Below are 21,332 nucleotides of genomic sequence, written 5' to 3' on the forward strand. Positions count from 1 at the left end.
TATGAGCATGGCTTGCACACTTGCGATCACATCTCGCTAAAACATATCTATGAACACAACCACTAAGAAGGTGAGTAGAGGACAGTGATCTGAAGCATAATCTTGCAAAAGAAACAACTAACCAAGGCAATGTGTTTTTCCCAATCCTAAACCAACAACAAAACAATCATACTTATTACTTTTAAATGATTTACAATCATGGAAAACCTAGCAAATCAACCAACCTGGCTAGCTCTAATACCAAAAAATGTAACACCCCATACCCAGTCTGATTACCGAACTCGAGTTATGGAATGCCACATTTGTAACACCTAGCTTTGGCAGGTCCTAAGTTTGGTGAATAAACCCAAAGAAATATGAGTGGCGTAGTCCTATCCGCCCAATTGATGCTCTTGGTGCATACATTGGGTGCATAGTTGATTTTTGAGTATCAAGTAAGGATTGTTCTCTGAATGAGTAGATATGTAGAGAAGAAGAGATTGGTATGAGTATTGAGGGTTTTGGGGTAATATGGATATCGCCAAAGGTATACTACACCAAATTTGTTTAGTTATTGTGCTAGGTAAGTTCTAACAAGATGGTTAGAATGAACGTGATGCAAACCAGCCTCGTTGGATTGAGTTGAGTCGCTTTTTTTGCCCGATCGTCTAACGAAGAAGTTTTGTTCGTCTTGCGTCAAGAAGAAGTATTTTTTTTGGGAAGTTATTTGTGGTTCAAATTAGGTTCAAGGGAGTTGATTATGTGCTAAGGTTCAAGTACGAAAGAAAAGGTTTAGCTTCGGAAAAATAGCAATTCGATTTTAATGGAAAATGGATTGATAGGCTTAAAAACAAGAAAGAACCAACATTAGGAGTAAGTGTTGACCCGAATCTTATATGTTCTTAAGGTGAAAAATGGACGATGTTGAAGAACCTCGACCCACTATCTATCGGAGATAGGAACCTCGGTATTACTTGAATGACACACTTCGGTACAAAGTGATAAGTTCGGTTTGCAAAGAACAGGGTTGACGCCACTAACCAAGTAGATAAGCCAACGGAGTCTTTGGACGAAATTGAGAGAAGAAATCTCACAAAATATTCAATATAATATCAAATTTGACAAAAGTCCTCTACATGGTGAAATAAGCCTCTATTTATAGGCTTTACATGAGTTAGCCGAATAGGCTCTTTAAGGAGCTGAAAATTCCAAAAATTCTAAGGAAATTTCCTTGAGGCTTCATAACCATAGAGAACGGCAATGGACAGCTTCTAGATGCATCAATTCAGCTGGAACAATGAATGAAACGTTGGAGAGCTAATTAACATTAATTTGGATGCAGCCATATGCTTTAAAGTCACTTAATTAGGTTCTTTGGTTCAGTCGAACATTCTTGGTAGTAATTGGGGCTTCTTGGAGCACTTCAATAGTCAAAAGGTGTGAACAAAAGAATTTTAATGATCAAGCAATGTGAACAAATGAAAATGAGCAGCCATCAATGTGAAAGGCATATTCGGCTGATGTGAACAGCCTTTAAAATAGCTTTGGGCAGCCGAATGTTCATTCTTGAAGAGTTGGAAGGCTTGGCTGAAGAGTCACTTGGAGAACACCAATAATCAGCTCACTAATTAAATTTATCCATGCACCTTGCCGTCCAAAAGATGAATGTACCTGCAGCAAATAAATCATCACATTAATCACATTTTCAAACAACTTAATTTGGCAGCAAACAAGCTATTATTCTGCACTTTAAATTCGTCCAAACATATTTATAACATGTAATAGATTAGGACATAATTAAACACTTAATTAATTAAGTACTTAATTAGGACATAATTAAATTACTTAATTAATTAGTTGTCTAGATTTTAAAACAATTAATTAACTTAATTAAATAACTGAATTAACTAAAGACAAATTAAATGCTTTATTCCAGCAACTTAATGTAAATTAAAGAAAATTTTAAATCAAGCTAATTGAGCTAAGGTTGAGCTTAAATGAGCTCGAATGAAGTTGTAAGGTTTGTTTGGCTTGCTGTTCCACGAGCTTTCAAGTAGTCCAGCCACGAATTCACCCCAAACCCGATCAACCAAAACGATAATTGCCTCTTTGAACTTCTTAGCCCTAGCTCGAGTAATGGGTCCTGTGGGCAGCTCGAGTGAAGCTTCGTTAACTCTTGATAGCTCTTGGGTCTCAATTACATTAAAACAAAGGGATGAATCAGATATATATATATATAAAGATATTGGATTCTTGTATACATTTCTCTCCAATTGTGAACTATTAATAAATGCATTCTTGACAGTTTGTGATACGTCTCAAGTTCCACTCTAAGAATATAGGTTATATATATATTATGATATGGGTTTGAGAAGAAAAGAGAGTTATCTACTTTCTTCCATTTAAAACACCATTTTTTATTTACCTTGAAGTGAGCATAGATCTTTGTTTTTAAGTTGAAACAAGGGATTTGAGTTCATGTAGATGGTTGATTAACCTCCTGGGTAGGTATTATGGTATTGCATTTTGACTTCTAAAAGAGTCGGTCTATTTTTTTATGTGTGTGAACAGTAAGATGAAAAAATAAGGCTTTGCATGGGCGTTCTCTGGGTTTGAGATGATGGTAAAGATTATACGATGAGTTTTAATGGTGTTCCTATGTCTTATAACCAAAGGTTCCTGAAGTTTCTAGATGGATGCTTGAATTTGGAGATCAAGTTGCTGTTCATGAGAACCAGGTGAGTCTCTATACTGACTCTTGCATGTATACTGTTCATATTGTTGGATCATTGGTACAACCCGTGGCATAGCAAAAAAAATATTTCGACACTCATCAACCAAAGATCCATGTACGAGGAATGAATCTGGCTGAAATTCAATTGAAGATATACCTTTTAAGACTGAAAAATGATGAATATTGTTGTTGGTTTTATCCCTTTGATCGATATCAATCCAAACTGCAACAAAAATTTCGCGGCCTCTACGTAGTCCACCCAGTTAAACACAAACAACAAAAACTCTTTGAACTCTTTTAGAGAGAATACTAACTTTTTGGCTGCTAAACCTAATTTGATTTTTTTTAACTCACACCTACATAATCTAGGATTGTATTCCTTTTATTAATATCATATATATTAAAAATAGAATAATTCCCCTTTTACTTTGATGCGAACGAGATCCATGAGCTACCTAGTGATAATGGCTCTTCTCTCGAACTGCCCAAAGGACCCATTACTCGAGCTAGGGCCAAGAAGTTCAAGGATGCAATTTCAACCTTGGTGGATCGAGTTTGGGGTGAATCCGTAGCTGGTTTACTTGAAAGCTCATGGGCTAGCAATATGAGCAAACCATGCATCCTACTTCAAGTTCATTCAGCTCAACCATAGTTCATTGAGCTCATCTTTAGCTCATTCAGCTCGTCTTCATTTTTTCTCCTAGCTCAACTTAAGCTTATTTGCGTTTAAATATTTATTTTCTTGGAATAATTATTTAAGTTGTTAGTTAAATTAGTTAAGCTAATTAATTAAGTTAAATCTGGTCAAATAATTAATAAGTGTTATTAAATATGTCCTACCTAGTTTGGTGTCTTGAATATGTCCTAAACTCATACAAATCTTTGATTAGTTCACGAATTTTATTAGCGATTTTTACATTCATTTGCTGCCCATTTTAATGTGTTTAAAACATAATTAATTTGCTGATTTAAATTGGTGCAGAATTCTTCTTGGACGGCATGGGTGCATGCACCTTAGGTTCATTGCATTTGGCCGATACATGCATGGTACCCCAAAGGAATGTTCAAATTAATTTGCCAACTCCAAACATCTACATGCAGCCCATTTCAAGTGTTCACATGAGGGACTATTCAACTGATGGTGTTCACACATATTTGACTCTCCAAAACTGACTTTTCACACTTGTGTGGCTGTTCAACAACTCTCTTTAATGTAGCTATCTTTTCAGCCAACAAGTGCCAAATTAATGAGTTATTTAAGGGCATGGCCAAACCTAGTCATGGCCAATTAATTGACGGTGCATTCATCTCTACAAGGTTCTTTTCCTTAATGTTTAAGCTGCCTCTTGGAGATCTCATTCAGCCGAACCATACTAGTGAATTAATTCTGGAATGATCATGAATTTTCCTTGGCTATTAAGTGTGTCTATTCGGCTAGCCTAGGGATTACTATAAATATTTGTTTGATAATTTGTCAAAGGACTTTTGCCATTTTGATTATTGAATCAAAGGACTTTTGCCATTTTGATTATTGAATTAAGTATTTTGTGAGGAATTCTTTTCTCAATTTCGTCCAAAGACTTAGTTGGCTTATCTACTAGTTAGTGGCGTCAACCTTTGTTCTTTGCATCCCGAACTTATCACTTTCACCCAAAGTGTGGCGTTCATTTGATACCGAGGTTCCTATCTTTGATAGATAGTGGGTCGAGGTCCTTTTACATTCGTTTTCATCCACCTTAAAGACATACAAGATTCGGGTCAACATTTTCCTTAGTGTTGGTTCATTCTTGTTTTAAGCCTTTCTTTCCATTTCACCTTAAACCGAAAATTCCATACCTTTAATATTTGTTTTCTTTCTTTCTTAGCCGGAATACCTTACCAACCAATTCCTTTTAACCTTAAATGAACCATAAACACCTTCATTGAATAAACATAACCTTTTGAATCAAGTCGAACGAAACTTCATCGTTAGAACGATCGGGCAACAAAAACGACTCAGAATCATCCACGAGGCCGGGGCGTATCAACTTTTCACAGAAAATCATGAAAGATATTGAAATTATATTCTTTCCAAAATGATACTAACTTCCATAAATATTAACTCTGGAAAAAAGTTTCGAATCATATTCGCTAGGTAATATTATCCGCTAGGTGATACTTATCTCTAGGAGATGCTGTCCGCCAAGCGAAACTGTCCGGCAGGTGATACTTATCTGACAATGATAAGAATCTACTATAGTTGTATGTAAGAGGGTATACACCCATTCTATTGGTGTGAAGTCTGTTCGCTTTAACCATAGGGTGTGACCCTGTAGGTTCTTATAATGTTGGTAGTAATACTAGAATATTTCTAATGTTACAAGAAATGAGTGGCATCTAGCAATGCATTGTTGCTACCCAAGTTACAAGAAGTCGTGATTTGACATAATTTTTCCGTGATAAACTTTTCATGTATCATATTCTTTTATCCTTTATATCTAGATTGGACACAAGTCATGGTATAGTCACACTTGTAAAGTCCAATCTCATATTTCTTGATATTTTGAGAAAACTATGTTAAACAAATAAGTGTGATAACTCATATAAATTTATTTGAGCATGGTCATGCATTTCTAGTCTTACTTCATTAAGTGGCCCAAGATATAACTCCCATTATGTAGGAGGAATAAATCCTATCTTGATCAATCATATCCTACTACATGGATTGTGGTATATCCAACATTAGTCTTTATAGTTAGACCTATTATGGTAGACGTTTGACTATATCAAAATATACAACTCATGATGTTGGGACAATGATGATCTCAAGTTTGAGGATCATACACATAGTTATCACAATGAATAATGTTTTTGAGTATTACATAATATTCCAAGAAACATTCTCTTGGTGGGTCAGGCTAGTATGTTGTTCTCTAACACATACTCATGTAATGATTTTGAAATCCCCATGTCATTGACAAGTTATCACAATGAATAATGCTTTTGAGTATTATATAATATTCTAAGAAACATTCTCTTGGCGGGTCAGGCTAGTATGTTGTTCTCTAACACATATTCATGTAATGATTTCGAAATCCCCATGTCATTGACAACGCTTTGTCATCAATCAACTACACATTAGTCTCAATGCATTATTATTGTCCAAGCCCACAATAATACTTCACTAAGGACCTTTTAAGAATAATCATATTATTCTTAGGACTTTATTATTGATTAGTTTATTTATATACAAAAAAAGAAAGTAAAATAATAATGGCAATGCCTTATATTAATAACAAGGTAAAATGAGTATGTAATTACAATCATCTCATGATTGGTCTTTGGGTATACTCTAACAATCTCCCACTAGCACTAACACCAATTAGTCATATATCTAATACCAAGTGACTTAGTGTGACAATGATGCTTTTGTTGTGCCAAAGGCTTCGTCAATGGATCAATGATGTTGTCATCTATTGGTAATTTATATATTTCCACATCTACTCGATCAACGATTTTCGAAATAAGATGAAAACACCTAAGTATATGTATGGATCACTGGTGAGATCTGGGTTCCTTTTCCTGTGCAATGGCTTCGTTATCATAACAAAGTTCTATAGCATCTGGTATGCTAGGCATAACCCCTAGTTCAGATATGAACTTCTTAATCCAAACAACCTCTTTTGCAGCCTCACTGGCTGCAATGTACTCGGCCTCAGTTGTAGAATCAACTATTATATCTTGCTTTGAACTTTTCCAGCTCACAACGCCACCATTAAGAAAAAATAAAAAACCTGATTGCGATCTTGAATCATCCTTGTCGGTTTGGAAGCTAGCATCAGTGTAACCTTTTACACTCAGCTCTTCCTCAGCTCCATATATAAGTAATGTATCCTTATTCTTTTTCAAGTACTTAAGGATATTTTTAACTTCAACCCAATGACCTTTATTGGGATCCACTTGGTACCGACTCGTCATGCTTAAAGAATAAGATACATTTGGACGAGTAGATAGCATGGTATACATGATAGACCCAATAGTTGAAGCATATGGAATCTTGTTCATGCATTCTCTCTCTTATGAAATCTTACTCATACGCCCGTGGTAATGGGTCGAACTATAAAATAGAAACCAAAAATGTATAGTTCGAAAGTTTACTAGGGTTTGCATGTATAGTTCGTATGAATTTGACAAGTTAAGTATGTAAAGTTTGAGTATGGATGTATGGCACATCTGAAATGCATGTGATGAAGTGTATGATTAGTGACTTACAGTGTTGAGTCTTATGTATTAAGATTATTATTATTTTTAACCACATATTTTTATCTTACATTATATTTAATGTGTTGCATGTGTTATTTATGTTATGCATAAGTTTGTGTCATTTTTTTAAGTTGTCATTCTTATCATATGTTATGTTATTTATGCATGTGTCAATTGTCACGTATAGTTTTTTTCATTTGTTCATAAGTATGTGATGTGCGTGTGTTTGTGGTATAGTATAACTATGTTTATGTACGTGATTCAAGAGTCAAGTGTCTAATTATTGTGCTAATTGTCTTAGTTGAACTGTGGATTGAATTGTGTCAAGTTTAATGTCTATTTATACTTGTGTAGGTGACTATTCGGTTGCCACAAGAATGCCTCTTCAAGGACATTCATTAAATTGAATTCATGCACAAAAAGAATCTTTATCAATCAAGCCCTCAATGTGGTTCATGTGACTGCTCATATGGTGTGATAAATACATGTCTTCATACATTTCTTAAAGAGGAAGGATTCATGGCAATAATGCAAGGTACATAGACGGTGGCAACATGGGAGATTGATTTGTCCAATCGGTTTCTATTTATTCATGGTAGCATGCATGAACGTCCAAGGAGAGAGGATCCAACATAAATATTTTCCATTGAATAAGCACATACATGAACGAATTGAGAGATATACCTTCAAGATGCATGTTTCCCATTCAAGTGCTTAAGGTTCATTTAATGTGTCAATTAAGATATGCATGAGCCATGCAATGAACACTTGGCCAAAGGGGGATTGGAGAAGAATTAAAGGTGGTCATTCATAAAACATGGAGTTTCTTCTTGGCTAAGGAAGCATGAATGAATTCAAGAAGGAAATATGTCCATTTAGTTGATACATGCATTCACCTATGTTCATAAACATCATTTTAATGCCTGAAATGTGAACATGTTACTGTTAAGTGTGAACATGATTATGGTGTGTGTGAACACCATTATATGTCGAATTTAATTAGTCATTTTAGGATTTTATAAACAACTTAAGCTAGGTCATACATAAACAACTTTAATCTTTTAATTAAAAACATAATTCGTGAGAATTGTTTCTCTTTTGGTTCTTCATTGAACTTTTGAACTTATCAGCTTTTCAAGTTTGTGGTGTTCACCAATTTGTCTTATCACTTCGTTTCCCATCGCGGAGTGTGACAACTTCCTTTATACCAAGGTTTTAGCAAGTCTGAGTGTTAAACGGGTCTTAGTTTTCATATAAATAAGCTTCTTTAGCTAAGACTGCTATGGGTGAAGGTTTCCACCATCATTTGAAACTATTCAAGACTGTCCATCCCATCCAAGCAATTTTTTGAACAATCTACGCTCGAGAAATCGCATCACCTTTTGAAAGGAACTAAAGGGTGACGATTACCTAATAGGGTTCTTTACGTGTCCCAAGACGATGATGGACAAACCTCACATAACGTTAGTTTAGGCAAATCCATACTGTAAAAATGTTAGAAAATGAAAGCCTTTGTGGCGAATCATGAAATGAATGCTTTGTGGCGAATCATAATATGAAAGCCTTTGTGGCGAAGTATGAAAATAATAGCCTTTGTGGTTAAATATGAAAAGAATAGCCTTTGTGGCAAAATATGAAAAGAATAGCCTTTGTGGCAAAATATGAAAAAAATAGCCTTTGTGGCGAAGTATGAAAAGAACAGCCTCTGTGGTGATCTCTGAAAAGAATGCCCTTGTGGCACACACTAATAGAACTATTTTCGTGGTGAACTCTAAAAGGAAATGCTCTTGGCGTGTAATGATAATACTCTCAATGGCATACCATAAAGAATATCCTTTGTGGCGAATTCTGTATCAAATTGGTTTGGCACATTCAGTATGGTTTGTAACTTGTTATCAATAAGATTAGTAAGGCACAGTGTCTCTATAGACTACAATAAAGTATTATACAAGACTATAATTCAATTGTGAATAACAAAGATTGAAGAAATTTAAAAAAGTGTATTCTGAACTAGGAATCCAAATTTTATATTTGAAGGACGTAACTACTATCTAAGTACATGATGATTCAGGAGTTGTGATGAAACAATGGCTTGGAGTTATGTGTGCAAGAATAGCGATGTTTCTATGGTATGGACCTTTGGTAAGAAAATGAATAAAGATTAACAAAAGTTCAGATTAAAGAGTGTAAGTGGTGTATCGAAGGCATCGAGTGCGAGAAATGATTTCTAATTAAGGTATAGTATTTGATGTCTAGGAGAGAAAAGAAATTGAGGAAGTGTTCTCCAGTTTGTAAGTTGAAGGTTTAGAATGATGAGATCATCTAAATAAATTATCGGTTGAAATGTGCACAGATTAAACAGGTAAATGATTTTTCCTCACTAAGTTCTTATAAACTTATCTAGGTGTTTGTTTTGATACATGTGAGTTGATATGAGTTTGCACCAAGAGGGACGATGCTAAGATTACGCTAAAGGTGTGGCATATTAGGATATTATTCATACAGAGCCAGTTGGTGGTGTGTTTAAGGTTGATACGTACTTAGAATCTTTCAATTGGGGATAAATGTAATAAGTGATACAAGCAACTCGGTCCAATTCAAAGGCCATAATAGAGATGGACTCGGTTTTCCTCAAGGCCTAATCACGAGATCCAAATCCAAGCAGCTAAAGTCAAAACTCAACTTATTCATTCAAGACTTTATCACAAAAAAAATTCAAGAAGAATTGTTGAAGCTTCAAGACGATGGATTTTGGAGTTCAATACGGAGCAAGGATGAATTAGAAGGGACTAATTTTTTTATGGGCCTAAACTCTCAATCTATGTAACACCCTATACCCGGCCTAGTTGACAAGCTCGAGTAACAGGATGCTACACCAACGTCACATCAACACACATTACACCACGTCTCATTAGCATACGAACACCGTCACATTTAATCATTTATAAGAGTTTAACGTCTAAAATACCCTAGGCGATGTTAAAATTACTAAACGACTTTATAACGTGTTAGAAACATGCTTAAAGACCACTTAACAAAAATTTCCAAAAATTCACGTAGGTATCAATATTCCTCATAATGGGTATCCATATCATTTAGAAAATTGGTACCTCTTACCATTTTATTTCTCTTTAAAATTTAAACCCAGTATTTTATCTATACATAGCAAAAGTATCTATATTTTACACCCCAAATGTCAATACTCGAGAATTGGTATCGATACCAAAATGAGCAAATATTTTCTTGCACATTCGTTTCAACATGGGGGTCTCGATACTAAGACCCTGATTATCGTTGCCTATGTATAAAATAGTGAAAATTATAGCAACACAAGGCATAAAACACATTTAATTGTTTACCCCTTTATTATGCATCAACTAATACATCAACTCGCATTAAAATGACCATAATTATAGTCTCAAATCAACTTCTTAACCTCAAATATTCTAACTAAAACAATACCAACTGAATAATGATAAACATTCATCAAATCCTAAAAGCCTATAAACATATCAAAACATCAAGACATAATATGCATTTCCAGTCAACATTCTAGCCACATTGCCTTTATTTCCACAGTATAAAAGAATAATAATGTCACCTACTCAATTTACTAAGCCTAACTTGGATCACTTCCTTGGAATTTCTGATATGACCACGCCTCGGGCACACTTTTGGACCAGCTCCCTAAGCATTGCTTGCAAACCCATGCGAGCTGAATTAGTTCAATTCCTTCTCATTGAGCTCCATTTAGCTCGCTTCCACTCACTCGAGCTCAAGTCACTCATTCGAGTTGAATTCACTCAACCTCAACCCAATGAGCTTATTTTTAGCTTTCTTTAGCTTGCATTTATTTTTTTGAAATAAACCATTTAATTTGTCTTCAAGTGAATTAGTTGTTTATTTTAAGTTAATTAATTTGTTAAAATCGGACAAATAATTAATTAAGTTTTTAATTATATCTAAATTAAATATTTAATTAATTATGATGTTTTAAATATGTCCGAAATTGTTAATATGTATGGTCAATTTAATATGCAAATTATTGAGTTCATATCTTGCTAATTTAATGTGTCCGAAATGCATTTAACTTGTCGATGTTATTTGCTGCGGAGTTCATGAACGGATTGGTGCAATGTATGGGAGTGTGCATGCACAATTGAGGTTCAATGGATGGCATTTAAAGTAGCACATGCATTTGGGACGTTCATGCAAGAGGGAGTTGCTGAAAGTTCATGTATTTGAAGATTTATGGATCATATTTATGGGGGAAAGTACATGGGACGTTTCATGCATGATTCATGCATTTTCAAGATGACCATTCAAGTATTTTAGGCACATTAATGCCTCATTCAGCCAAGGGAGATGTAGGGTCATTAAAGGGCTGCACATTCATGGAATTATGGAGATTCTTCAAGGCTAAGGATGCATGAATGCATCTAGTGAAGCCTCCATGCATCATCTCCAAACATGAACCGAACTTTTAATGCTTCATTCATGCACATTCAGCAAATTAATTATTTCTTTCTAGAAATTTCTAGCATATTCATGGCTGAATTCTTAGCCATTAAGTTGCCCATTCGGCTAGCTTAGTCTTTGCCTATAAATAGCTTACTTGTTTATTGTAAAAGGTTACAGAATTTGATCAATTAAAACTTAATAGAACTTTGTTCTTGTGAGGTTACCTCCTCTCTTCTTTCGTTCGAGTCTCGAAGCGACTTATCTAGCTTGCTAGTGGCGTCAATCCGAACTCCATTGAACTTATCACCGAACCGGTGTGGCGTTCAACCATATTATTATACCTTTGGTTCTTACCTCCATATAGGTAACGGGTCAAGGTCCGCTTCTATCTTTCATCAAATTTCACCTTAAGCAATATAAGACTAGGGGCAATACTTTTTAGTATTGAATCATTCTTAAAGTTTGAGTTCTTTATCCATTTCCATTTATCTATCATCTTTGTAACTTAATTCTTTGTTAAACCGAACCTATCTTTCATCAAACCAAAACCCATCCTTTGAACCCATTTTGCCTACCTTTCGCTTATAAAACATTCAAACTCCATCTATCTACAAATTTGAACGAGCTTCTCGTCGATGATCGGGCATCTTAAGTGAACCCGACTCAATCAACCGGGCCAGATCACATCAATTTCCACCACTCGCACCACAACGCTAATTAGCCGCAAGGTTTGAAAAGAATGGGTGAGCTTAAACAAGCTAAGTGAATGGTCGGAAAAACTACCAAATAAACATGATGTCATGCGTTAAATGAAAACAATCAAAGCACAATTACTTACATAATTTACTATAATGGCATACTAAAATACTCAGACAATATCTACAAACTCATCTAGCTTAACAATCACATATTTAAGCATACATCACATTTTATTAAATCAAATTTAACGATAAATTGATGCTTGAGGCTATGAAACATAAAAGTGGGCTCAATCGCCACACATTGGTACATGGATCTCTAACACACCAATGACTCGATGAGTCGAACATATCCCAAAAGTGTAGCATTTAGCTAACACTCTCCAGCATACCAACATATCACGGTGAATAGAGCTAAGCTCACATTCCCTTATCTCTCCAAAATTGTCCAGGCCTTAATGCCCCAAAAGCACAACAAAAGGGTGAGTACTCAGAAATACTATGGCATGCCAACTATATCCAACGGTCTCAAAGATCATAAGGCCAAAATATCAGCAATTATACACACACATTTACTTATCATTTTGTGCACACTTTCATTGCATATTCACATTCTAAGCACAACATCATCACTGTCATTCGGCATGTATAACATACCCACAATTAACACATTCATAATAGTCATCACAAACATCTTTCACTTGTCACATTATCACATCTTAATACTCAATCCATAACGCAAATCACATATTTCGTAAATTAAACGAAGGGTATAAGAAAGCTTACACTCGGAACTTAGACTAGGGGTTTAGGCTACTCCTAAGCTTACACAACTTAGACTATGAATCGTTTCTACTAGCAGTGATTCCAAACACTCACCATTCGCACTTTTTCCTAGTCACCAAAAGCCTAAACTAGCTTTTCCTTTTCTTTTTCCTTGCTCAACGAAGGCTCCAACGATTCCAAATCTTCACCAAAATTAACCACACAACAAACATAATTAATTTATAGCTATAGACAAACCCAAACAATAAAAAAGGCAGGTCTAAGGTTCCTTCCTCTTGGAACTAAAATTTTTTACTTGTAAATCTGAAACCCAAATATATTAATCTTTACTCAATCTCTTTACCTAAAATCAATTCCAATAATCTAATTATCTATCTAAGAATGATTCTCAACCTTCATACCACACAAAACTGCTCAAAATCATGGTTTTGAAATTTCAACTTACAATGGCCATTTTCACGAAAACTCAATAAAAACTTAAAATCTTTCAATGAAACTTTAGGGAAAGTTTGAAAACCTCCTAATCACATCAAACTAATTGATAAACACTTTGAAACATCATTTTTTTTCAAAATCATGATTTCCACCATTAATGACTCAAATTTTGACACATATTCAAAACTTTTGACTCAATGAATAAAAACTCAATTTAAAAGGCTAGATACCATTAAAAAATAATAGGGAAATGAAACATTACCTTCGTTGAGAGAAAAACGAGCGTTTGATTCAAAATCTAGTAAACCCACAAATTGAACAATGGTAAAATCAATGGTGTTGTTTATACTTTCCTTGAAATTCTAGGGAGGTTTAATGTTTGGAAGATGAAAGAAATTAAAAGAATTGGTTTTTGGAAGATCAAAATAGATGAATACCTCTTGAGGATTACAACGGATGGCAAAAACAATTGGGGAGAAATATGTTCCGTGAGTTCTTATAGGTGGGGCGAAAGAAATAGGTAAATTTTAAACTTTGGTATATTTACCCTTGTGGTACTCCTAATTTAACCCCCTTTTCCAAATAGTCCACATTTCAAAATTAAAGGTCTTTTCTACTTCATTTTCAAAAATTGATTATACATTCAAAAAGCCATAGATGAAGACATTTTTGTTGAATGGAGTTTGCTATGATTGATGTTATTGAATGGAGTTTGCTATGATTGATGTTGTGAAATATATGATTTAAATTTTTTATTATTTTGAAATGTAATCTCCGGTAATGCTCCGTAACCTTATTTCGACGATGGATACGGGTTAGGGGTGTTACATTAGGTTTTAGGCTTAATTTTTATTATATATAAGCCCAATATTGTATTTATCATGTGACACCCCAAACTCGACTGGCCCGAATTAGAAGCATTACATTAGCCACCAAAGCAACTCTCCAACTAATGACCACGTTATGCACACCCCAACCTTATAACACCTCATTTATGACTAAGTAACTATCATTTATTAATGCAGAAGCAATTTGTGAACCATTTTTTAACTTTTTCTAAGTATTTAAACATAGGGGTAATTTGGTCATTTTACCATATAAGGTTAAACTATCCCAATTTTATTTCTAAATAGTTAACGACCTTCTTTTAGTCAAATTATGCAAGCCTCAAAAATTTCAGCTTAATTCGAGTTCATTTACTATGTCTAATTCAAGTTTTATTATTAGGGTCTAAATCGTAACTTTTACAAACTTTTATTACATTTTCCAAATTAAAAATTAAGAGTGTTTCTACCAAATATTAATAGTTACAAGTCTAACACTAAAATATTACCAAGTTTCCCTATCATTAAAGGCTTCAATTAATCTAATCAAGTTTTAGGACTAAATTATAAATTAAGCTAATTAGGATACTAGATTACAAAAATAAAAAATAAACCCCCAAAAACCCACACGGTCGTGTCCCTAGCCCTTGTGTCGTTTAAAAAACTTGTGTTCGAATCGCGAAAAATTTTCAGACTGATCGCACACGCCCGTGTGTAGACACCTGCACCTATTTTGTCAAAAATTCATTTTAATTACTCGATTTTACATATTTTAATTACCAATTAAACTTGAAATAGCTACAATTAATTACCATAACATCTCCAATTTAATTTATTTACAAAAAATATGCAACAATTAATCGAAATTTAACACCTAATTACATGTTTAGCAAACACCAATTAATTCACACAAGCTACATACCTTAGTCGCAAGCAATCCACTCCATGGTAAGCTTCAATTAAACATTGTTAGTATAAAATACATGCTTCATACACCATGTTATCAACCACTGTACGAACACTCATCAACATACTATAAATCAAACATCAATTAGACATAAAATCATGTATTAAAGCAATTATAAAATCACCAAATTTAATGTCCAAAATTTAATGTCCAATGTTCATTACAAGTAAAATAACACTAGTCCCAAAAGCATCACAATGCCTCTATATAGTCTCTAAAGTAAATTTCTTAAGCCAATACTAAGCATTATTCTTGGATCGCCTTTGCCCTTTCTTCTCGACTCCTTACGCCCGAAAATTCTTTGCGCAAAATGTGAGGGTGTAAGCTTAAAAAACTCAATGAATGATAGTAAAAATATCAAGTAATTTGTACCCAATCATGCATAAATCAAAGCAATTAAGAATTAAATTTTGAGTCACAACATGTTAACATTTCACCATAACATCACATGCTACTTTAAGAATTAAGAATCAATTTTTCCATGGCATATAAAATCATCCTTTAACACATAAACACTCAATTATATTAGGACAATCAATCAATTATATTGGCATAATACATCCATAGAAATAAGTAAATGTGTGATCATACATTGGATAATCGGATCTTTGAACTCCTACAAATCAAATACAATCTTCTGAATTGAGAAGGCCGAAGCCACACACTCCCTTATAGCGCCTCAAATAACCCGATTAGTGGAGACTCAAGCTCAACGCTCTCTTATCTACTCCAAACAAATTAGTCCACCAAGTGGCATATGCTCACAATATCACAAATAATGGTGAGTACTCACAAATCCTATGGCATGACAATTGTATCCAATGGATCCACCATGTAATGTTGCCAATATAATCATACATACAAGGCATAAAATATGTTGTTTAATCACTTAATTTAGGATAAATACAAGTAAAAACATGTTGCTAAGCAATTTTAACATCAATAAAATTAAGCATAGCAAATATCATTTCCCCAATATTCATATACCAATTAGAACACCTTAATCAAATGTTCAATAAATCAACAATTCATGCTCCAAATGTCAATTTATTCCATACGATTTAATCATGCTAAAAGCATAATACACAACTTACCAAACCAATTGCCATTTTTGATACGAGCTCGTTTCGGAAGAGGTGACGAGTCGTAATGATTCCCGATCGTAATTAGGTAGTGTCGATTTTAAGGGATTTCAAGTCTATGAGTTTCAAGGGTTGATTGTCTTGGTGAAACAAAGGTTTTCATTAGGTATATGAAAGATAGTAACAATTTGAAGGTTGGTTAAGAAAGATGGAATATTCAATGAAACAAGATTGAACCCTTAATAGCAAATAAGGACCCGGGCTTAATCGTTTCAATGAAAAGGAAGGAATTGGAATGAAACAAAGAACCTCTATGTAGCAAAATAGGAACCTCCGTTATGATGAAGAACGCCACAACAATTGGTGATAAGTTCGAACAAAGTCAGATTGACGCCACTAGTGAAGATAAGTCAATTTGAGCTTTGAAGAATAAAGAGAGTGAATTAACTCACCAAAGAAATATAATTTCATTAAAAGATTGGCAAAAAGTCCGTTCACAAGAAAATCAACAACTATTTATAGCCTAATGACTAGTAGCCGAATGGACAGATTCAAGGCTTAATAACTAAGCAAAACATTGAACTAAATTCCAGCTTGAATTCATGAATGGGCTGTATCAAGGTTCGGCTAAATGGAGACCAAGGAATAGCTTCCAACCTAAGAAAATGAATTTTGGAAGTTCATAGCAGCAGCTACATTCAGCTACTGGCTTAAATGGGGATCATTCATTAAGCAACTCTTGCTGAAAAATCACCAGCATTAAATGGCAACTTGAACAACCATTTGGAGTGTGAATGGACGATTTTGAAAAGCCTCATGGTGTGAACTTGGCTGAACCGAATGGTCATGGTGTGAACAAAATTATGCTGCCTTGAGAAGAGGATCAGCCAAGTCTTGGAGAGTTGAATGGCTTGATGAATCTTGGTCGAATAGTTGCCTTGTAGAGTGCCCAAAATAATCAGCTTCAATGCATGAATTGTACCACCTACAAATGCATCTTCCCATGCATGAATCTACATGCATGAACCTAGTCAATGTATCTTCAAATTTAACTGCACCTAAATAAAACACATGAACTTAATTAAATTAAACCAATTCAGCTGAACTAAATTTAAAACATAATGTGGACACACTAATTAACATTGTGACAAATTAAATGATAACTAAACAAGACACATTAATTCGGCTAGACATAATTAAAACATGTATTAAATTAAGACAAACTTAATGAAATCAAGACACATTTAATTCAGCTAAACATAACATATTAAACACTTGTATTAATTAAGGACACACTCATGAGCTGTAGTAATATTTAATTAAATGCTTAATTAAATAACTAAAATTCCAGCAACTAAATTAGTTAGCTGAATAAAATTCAGCCGCCCAAAAATGATAGCTATTAGGCTTGTCCTGGAATTCTTTGCTGTCACTTTTCCATATTCGGTCCACTAGAGCTGAAATAGCCTCCTTAAATTGCTTGGCTCGAGCTCGTATTATCAGGCCACTAGGCATCTTGATGGCCTCTTGTTCGATCTCTACTTGGTTCACAAGCGAGCTTACATCATTCCCCTCCTCTTCAAAATGATTTGTCCTCAAATCGCTATCTGCATCAAACGGAGACAAATCAGAAACATTAAAGCTCACGCTAACATTAAATTCACCTAGCAAGTCTAATTTATAAGGACTGTCATTAATTCGTTCAAGGACTTGGAATGGTCCATCTCCTCTTGGAAGGAGTTTAGATCGTCTTTGCACAGGAAATCTTTCCTTGCGTATATGCACCCAAACCCAATCTCCCGGCTCGAACACAACACGCTTTCGGCCTTTGTTAGCTTGTTGCTCATATTTCTTGGTTTTGGCTTCAATGTTGTCTCAAACTCGTTGGTGCAATTGCTTGATGTATTCATCCTTGCGTTTTCCATCTATATGCACAAGTTGGTTAGAAGACAAAGGCATTAAATCAAGTGGTGTTAGCGGATTGAAACCATAAACAATTTCGAAAGGGGAAAGTTTGGTAGCTGAGTGAACAGCTCGGTTGAACGCAAATTCCACATGCGGTAAACAGTCTTCCCATGCCTTCAAATTTTTCCAAATAATTGCTCGAAGTAATGTAGACAAGATTCGGTTGACCACTTCAGTTTGGTCGTCCGTTTGCGGATGGCAAGTGGTAGAAATTAGCAACTTAGTTCCTAGTCGCTCCCATAGCATTCTCCAGAAATGGCTAAGAAATTTCGCATCACGATCAGACACGATCGTCCGAGGCATGCCATGCAACCTGACCACTTTTTTGAAAAATAAATTAGCAATATTCACGGCGTCATCAGTTTTATGGCACGCTATAAAATGGGCCATTTTAGAAAACCTATCCACAACTACAAATATTGAATCTCGGCCATTTTTACTCCTTGATAAATCTAGCACGAAATCCATGGAAATATTAGTCCAAGGGGTTTCAGGAATGGGTAATGGTTTATACAAACCATAGGGCTTTATTCAAGACTTAGCCTGCTTGCATGCAATGCATCGATTACAAAACCGTTCTATGTCTCGCCGCATCTTGGGCCAAAAGAAGTGTTCGTGAAGTGTGGCTAAGGTTTTGGCAACACCAAAATGCCCCATCAGCCCACCGCCATGCGCTTCATCGATCAACACTTCCCGAACAGAACCTTGGGGTATACAAAGCTTTCCTTCACGAAACAAGTATCCATCATGATGATAATACTTTTCGTACGCTCCTTTCTCGCACAACCTAAAAAATTCACCAAAATCAACATCGTTGGCATATAGAACTTTAAGAAATACAAACCCCATCAATTTGGAATCCAAAATATTTAATAAAACATACCTTCCAGATAATGCATCAGCCACTACATTTTCTTTACCTTTTTTATATTTAATGACGTAGGAAAAAGATTCGAGAAATTATACCCATTTGGCATGTCGTTTGTTCAACTTATGTTGCCCTTTCAAATACTTCAAGGATTTCTGATCGGTATGAATTACGAATTCTTTGGGCCAAAGGTAGTGCTGCCACGTTTCTAAGGCTCGAATCAACGAATATAACTCCTTGTCGTACGTCGGGTAGTTTAGTACAGTGTCATTGATTTTCTCACTAAAATATGCAATAGGGCATCCATCTTGCATTAATATGGCTCCAATACCTAAACCTGATGCATCACGCTCTAACTCGAAAGTTTTATCAAAATTCGGCAATGCTAATAATAGGGCATGAGTTAAATAATCTTTAATTTTCAGAAATGCCTTTTCTTGTTCTTCTCCCCACACAAAGTTAGAATTCTTACAGATAACCCCGGTTAATGGCGCGGCCAAAGTGCTAAAGTTCGGCACGAACCGGCGATAGAAGCTGGCTAATTCGTGAAACTTCGAACTTGGGAGACATTTGTCAGACGGGGCCATTCTTGGATCGCCTTGACCTTCTCTTGGTCAACTTCAAGGCCTTCCGAGCTAACAACAAAACCTAAAAACACAATCTTGTTAGTACAAAAATCACATTTCTTTAAATTAGCATACAATGTTTCTTTTCTCAAAACTTCGAAAGTAGCCTTTAAATGTAATACATGATCATCCAAGGTCTTACTATAAATTAATATATCATCAAAATATACTATGCAGAATCTACCAATGAAAGGTCTTAAAATGTGATTCATAAGTCTCATGAATGTGCTCGGGGCGTTCGTTAAGCCAAATGGCATAACGAGCCATTCGTAAAGTCCGTGCTTCATCTTGAAAGCAGTTTTCCACTCATCTCCTTCACGCATGCGTATTTGGTGGTATCCGCTTTTGAGATCAATCTTTGAGAACAAACTTGCACCACTCAACTCGTCAAGCATATCATCCAATCGCGGTATAGGATGTCGACACTTGATGGTAATTTTGTTTATGGCGCGGTAGTCTACACACATTCTCCACGTTCTGTCCTTTTTAGGAACTAGTAAAACAGGAACGGCATAGGGACTAAGTCTTTCACGCACATAGCCCTTCTCAAGAAGTTCACTAACTTGTTTTTGCAGTTCTTTTGTTTCTTCAGGATTGTTCTGATAAGCAGGACGGTTTGGAATCGCGGCTCCCGGCACAAAATCTATTTGATGCTCAATTTCGCGAATAGGTGGCAACCCACTCGGGGTTTCTTCCGGGAATACGTCTCTAAATTCCTGCAAAAAGACAAAACAAAAGAGGGTAACTTGTCATCAAATTCGTTAGTACCAAGCAGACTTTCCTTGTACAAAAGAACCAGCAAAGGTTGTTTTAGCAACATCGATTTTCTAACTTCTCTCTCCTTTATATACAAACTCTTTTTTTCACTCTCATCTTTTGTCTCTTTTTCTTTTTCCTTTGTATTGTTCTCTTTTTTTTATCACTCATTTTTTTGCTTTTCTTCTTTTCTATACTCTTTTCTTTATTTTTTTCATTTTTTTTGCTCTCGCTCATTTTCTTTTAATTTTTCAATGGAACTCCTCATTTTGAGCTGATCATCAGAGACTTGCTTGGGTGTTAGCGGAGCTAACGTCACCGTTCGTCCCAAATGCTTGAAAGTGAACCGATTTGTGTATCCGTCATGAATCGCATGCTTGTCAAATTGCCAAGGCCCTCCAAGAATGAGATGCCCCGCATGCATCGGTGCCACATCGTACAATTGTCTGGGACACAGGACCGTCCCCAGCTGGTACAATCTGAGACCTTATCTCAACATTAAGTGTGCCTATCAATTCACTAACATCGAAGTTGGGCAAGCTGGCTTGCTCATAAAGGAAGACTTAACCTGAGTGATACGAGTCACAAAGGCCCAACCCAAGCTCAAGAACCTGATGGGCTCAAATTACCACAAGGCCCAATAACGAGGTCAAAGGCCAGACAAATGCGTTCCAAACTAAATGGGACCATTCAGGAATTTGTTAGCAAGGACTTAGATGCGTACACGAAAGAAAGAGAAAATCAAGATTCACTTCCTTGTTTTCAAGAAAATCAAGAAACCGAATCTTGGCTCAATTTTGCTATTTGGAGCGATTTCAAGAATCAAGAAAATCAAGATTTCAGATCTTAGAAATCTTGGTCCAAGAAACTGAATCTTGCAGCCAAAGCGCATTGGATCTTCGTTACGAG

The 21,332-nt window shown here is 35.3% G+C and overlaps 1 protein-coding gene across 1 annotated transcript; it reads right to left on the reverse strand.

Moving 5' to 3' along the window:
• Positions 1-6,247: 6,247 nt before the first annotated feature.
• On the reverse strand, positions 6,248-6,670 carry LOC128043014 (secreted RxLR effector protein 161-like). Its single transcript, XM_052634806.1, has one exon. It carries the CDS (start codon positions 6,668-6,670, stop codon positions 6,248-6,250), a length of 423 nt encoding a protein of 140 aa, XP_052490766.1.
• Positions 6,671-21,332: the final 14,662 nt, after the last annotated feature.

This window comes from Gossypium raimondii, chromosome 8 (assembly GCF_025698545.1).
Source record: "Gossypium raimondii isolate GPD5lz chromosome 8, ASM2569854v1, whole genome shotgun sequence".
Taxonomy (NCBI): domain Eukaryota; kingdom Viridiplantae; phylum Streptophyta; class Magnoliopsida; order Malvales; family Malvaceae; genus Gossypium; species Gossypium raimondii.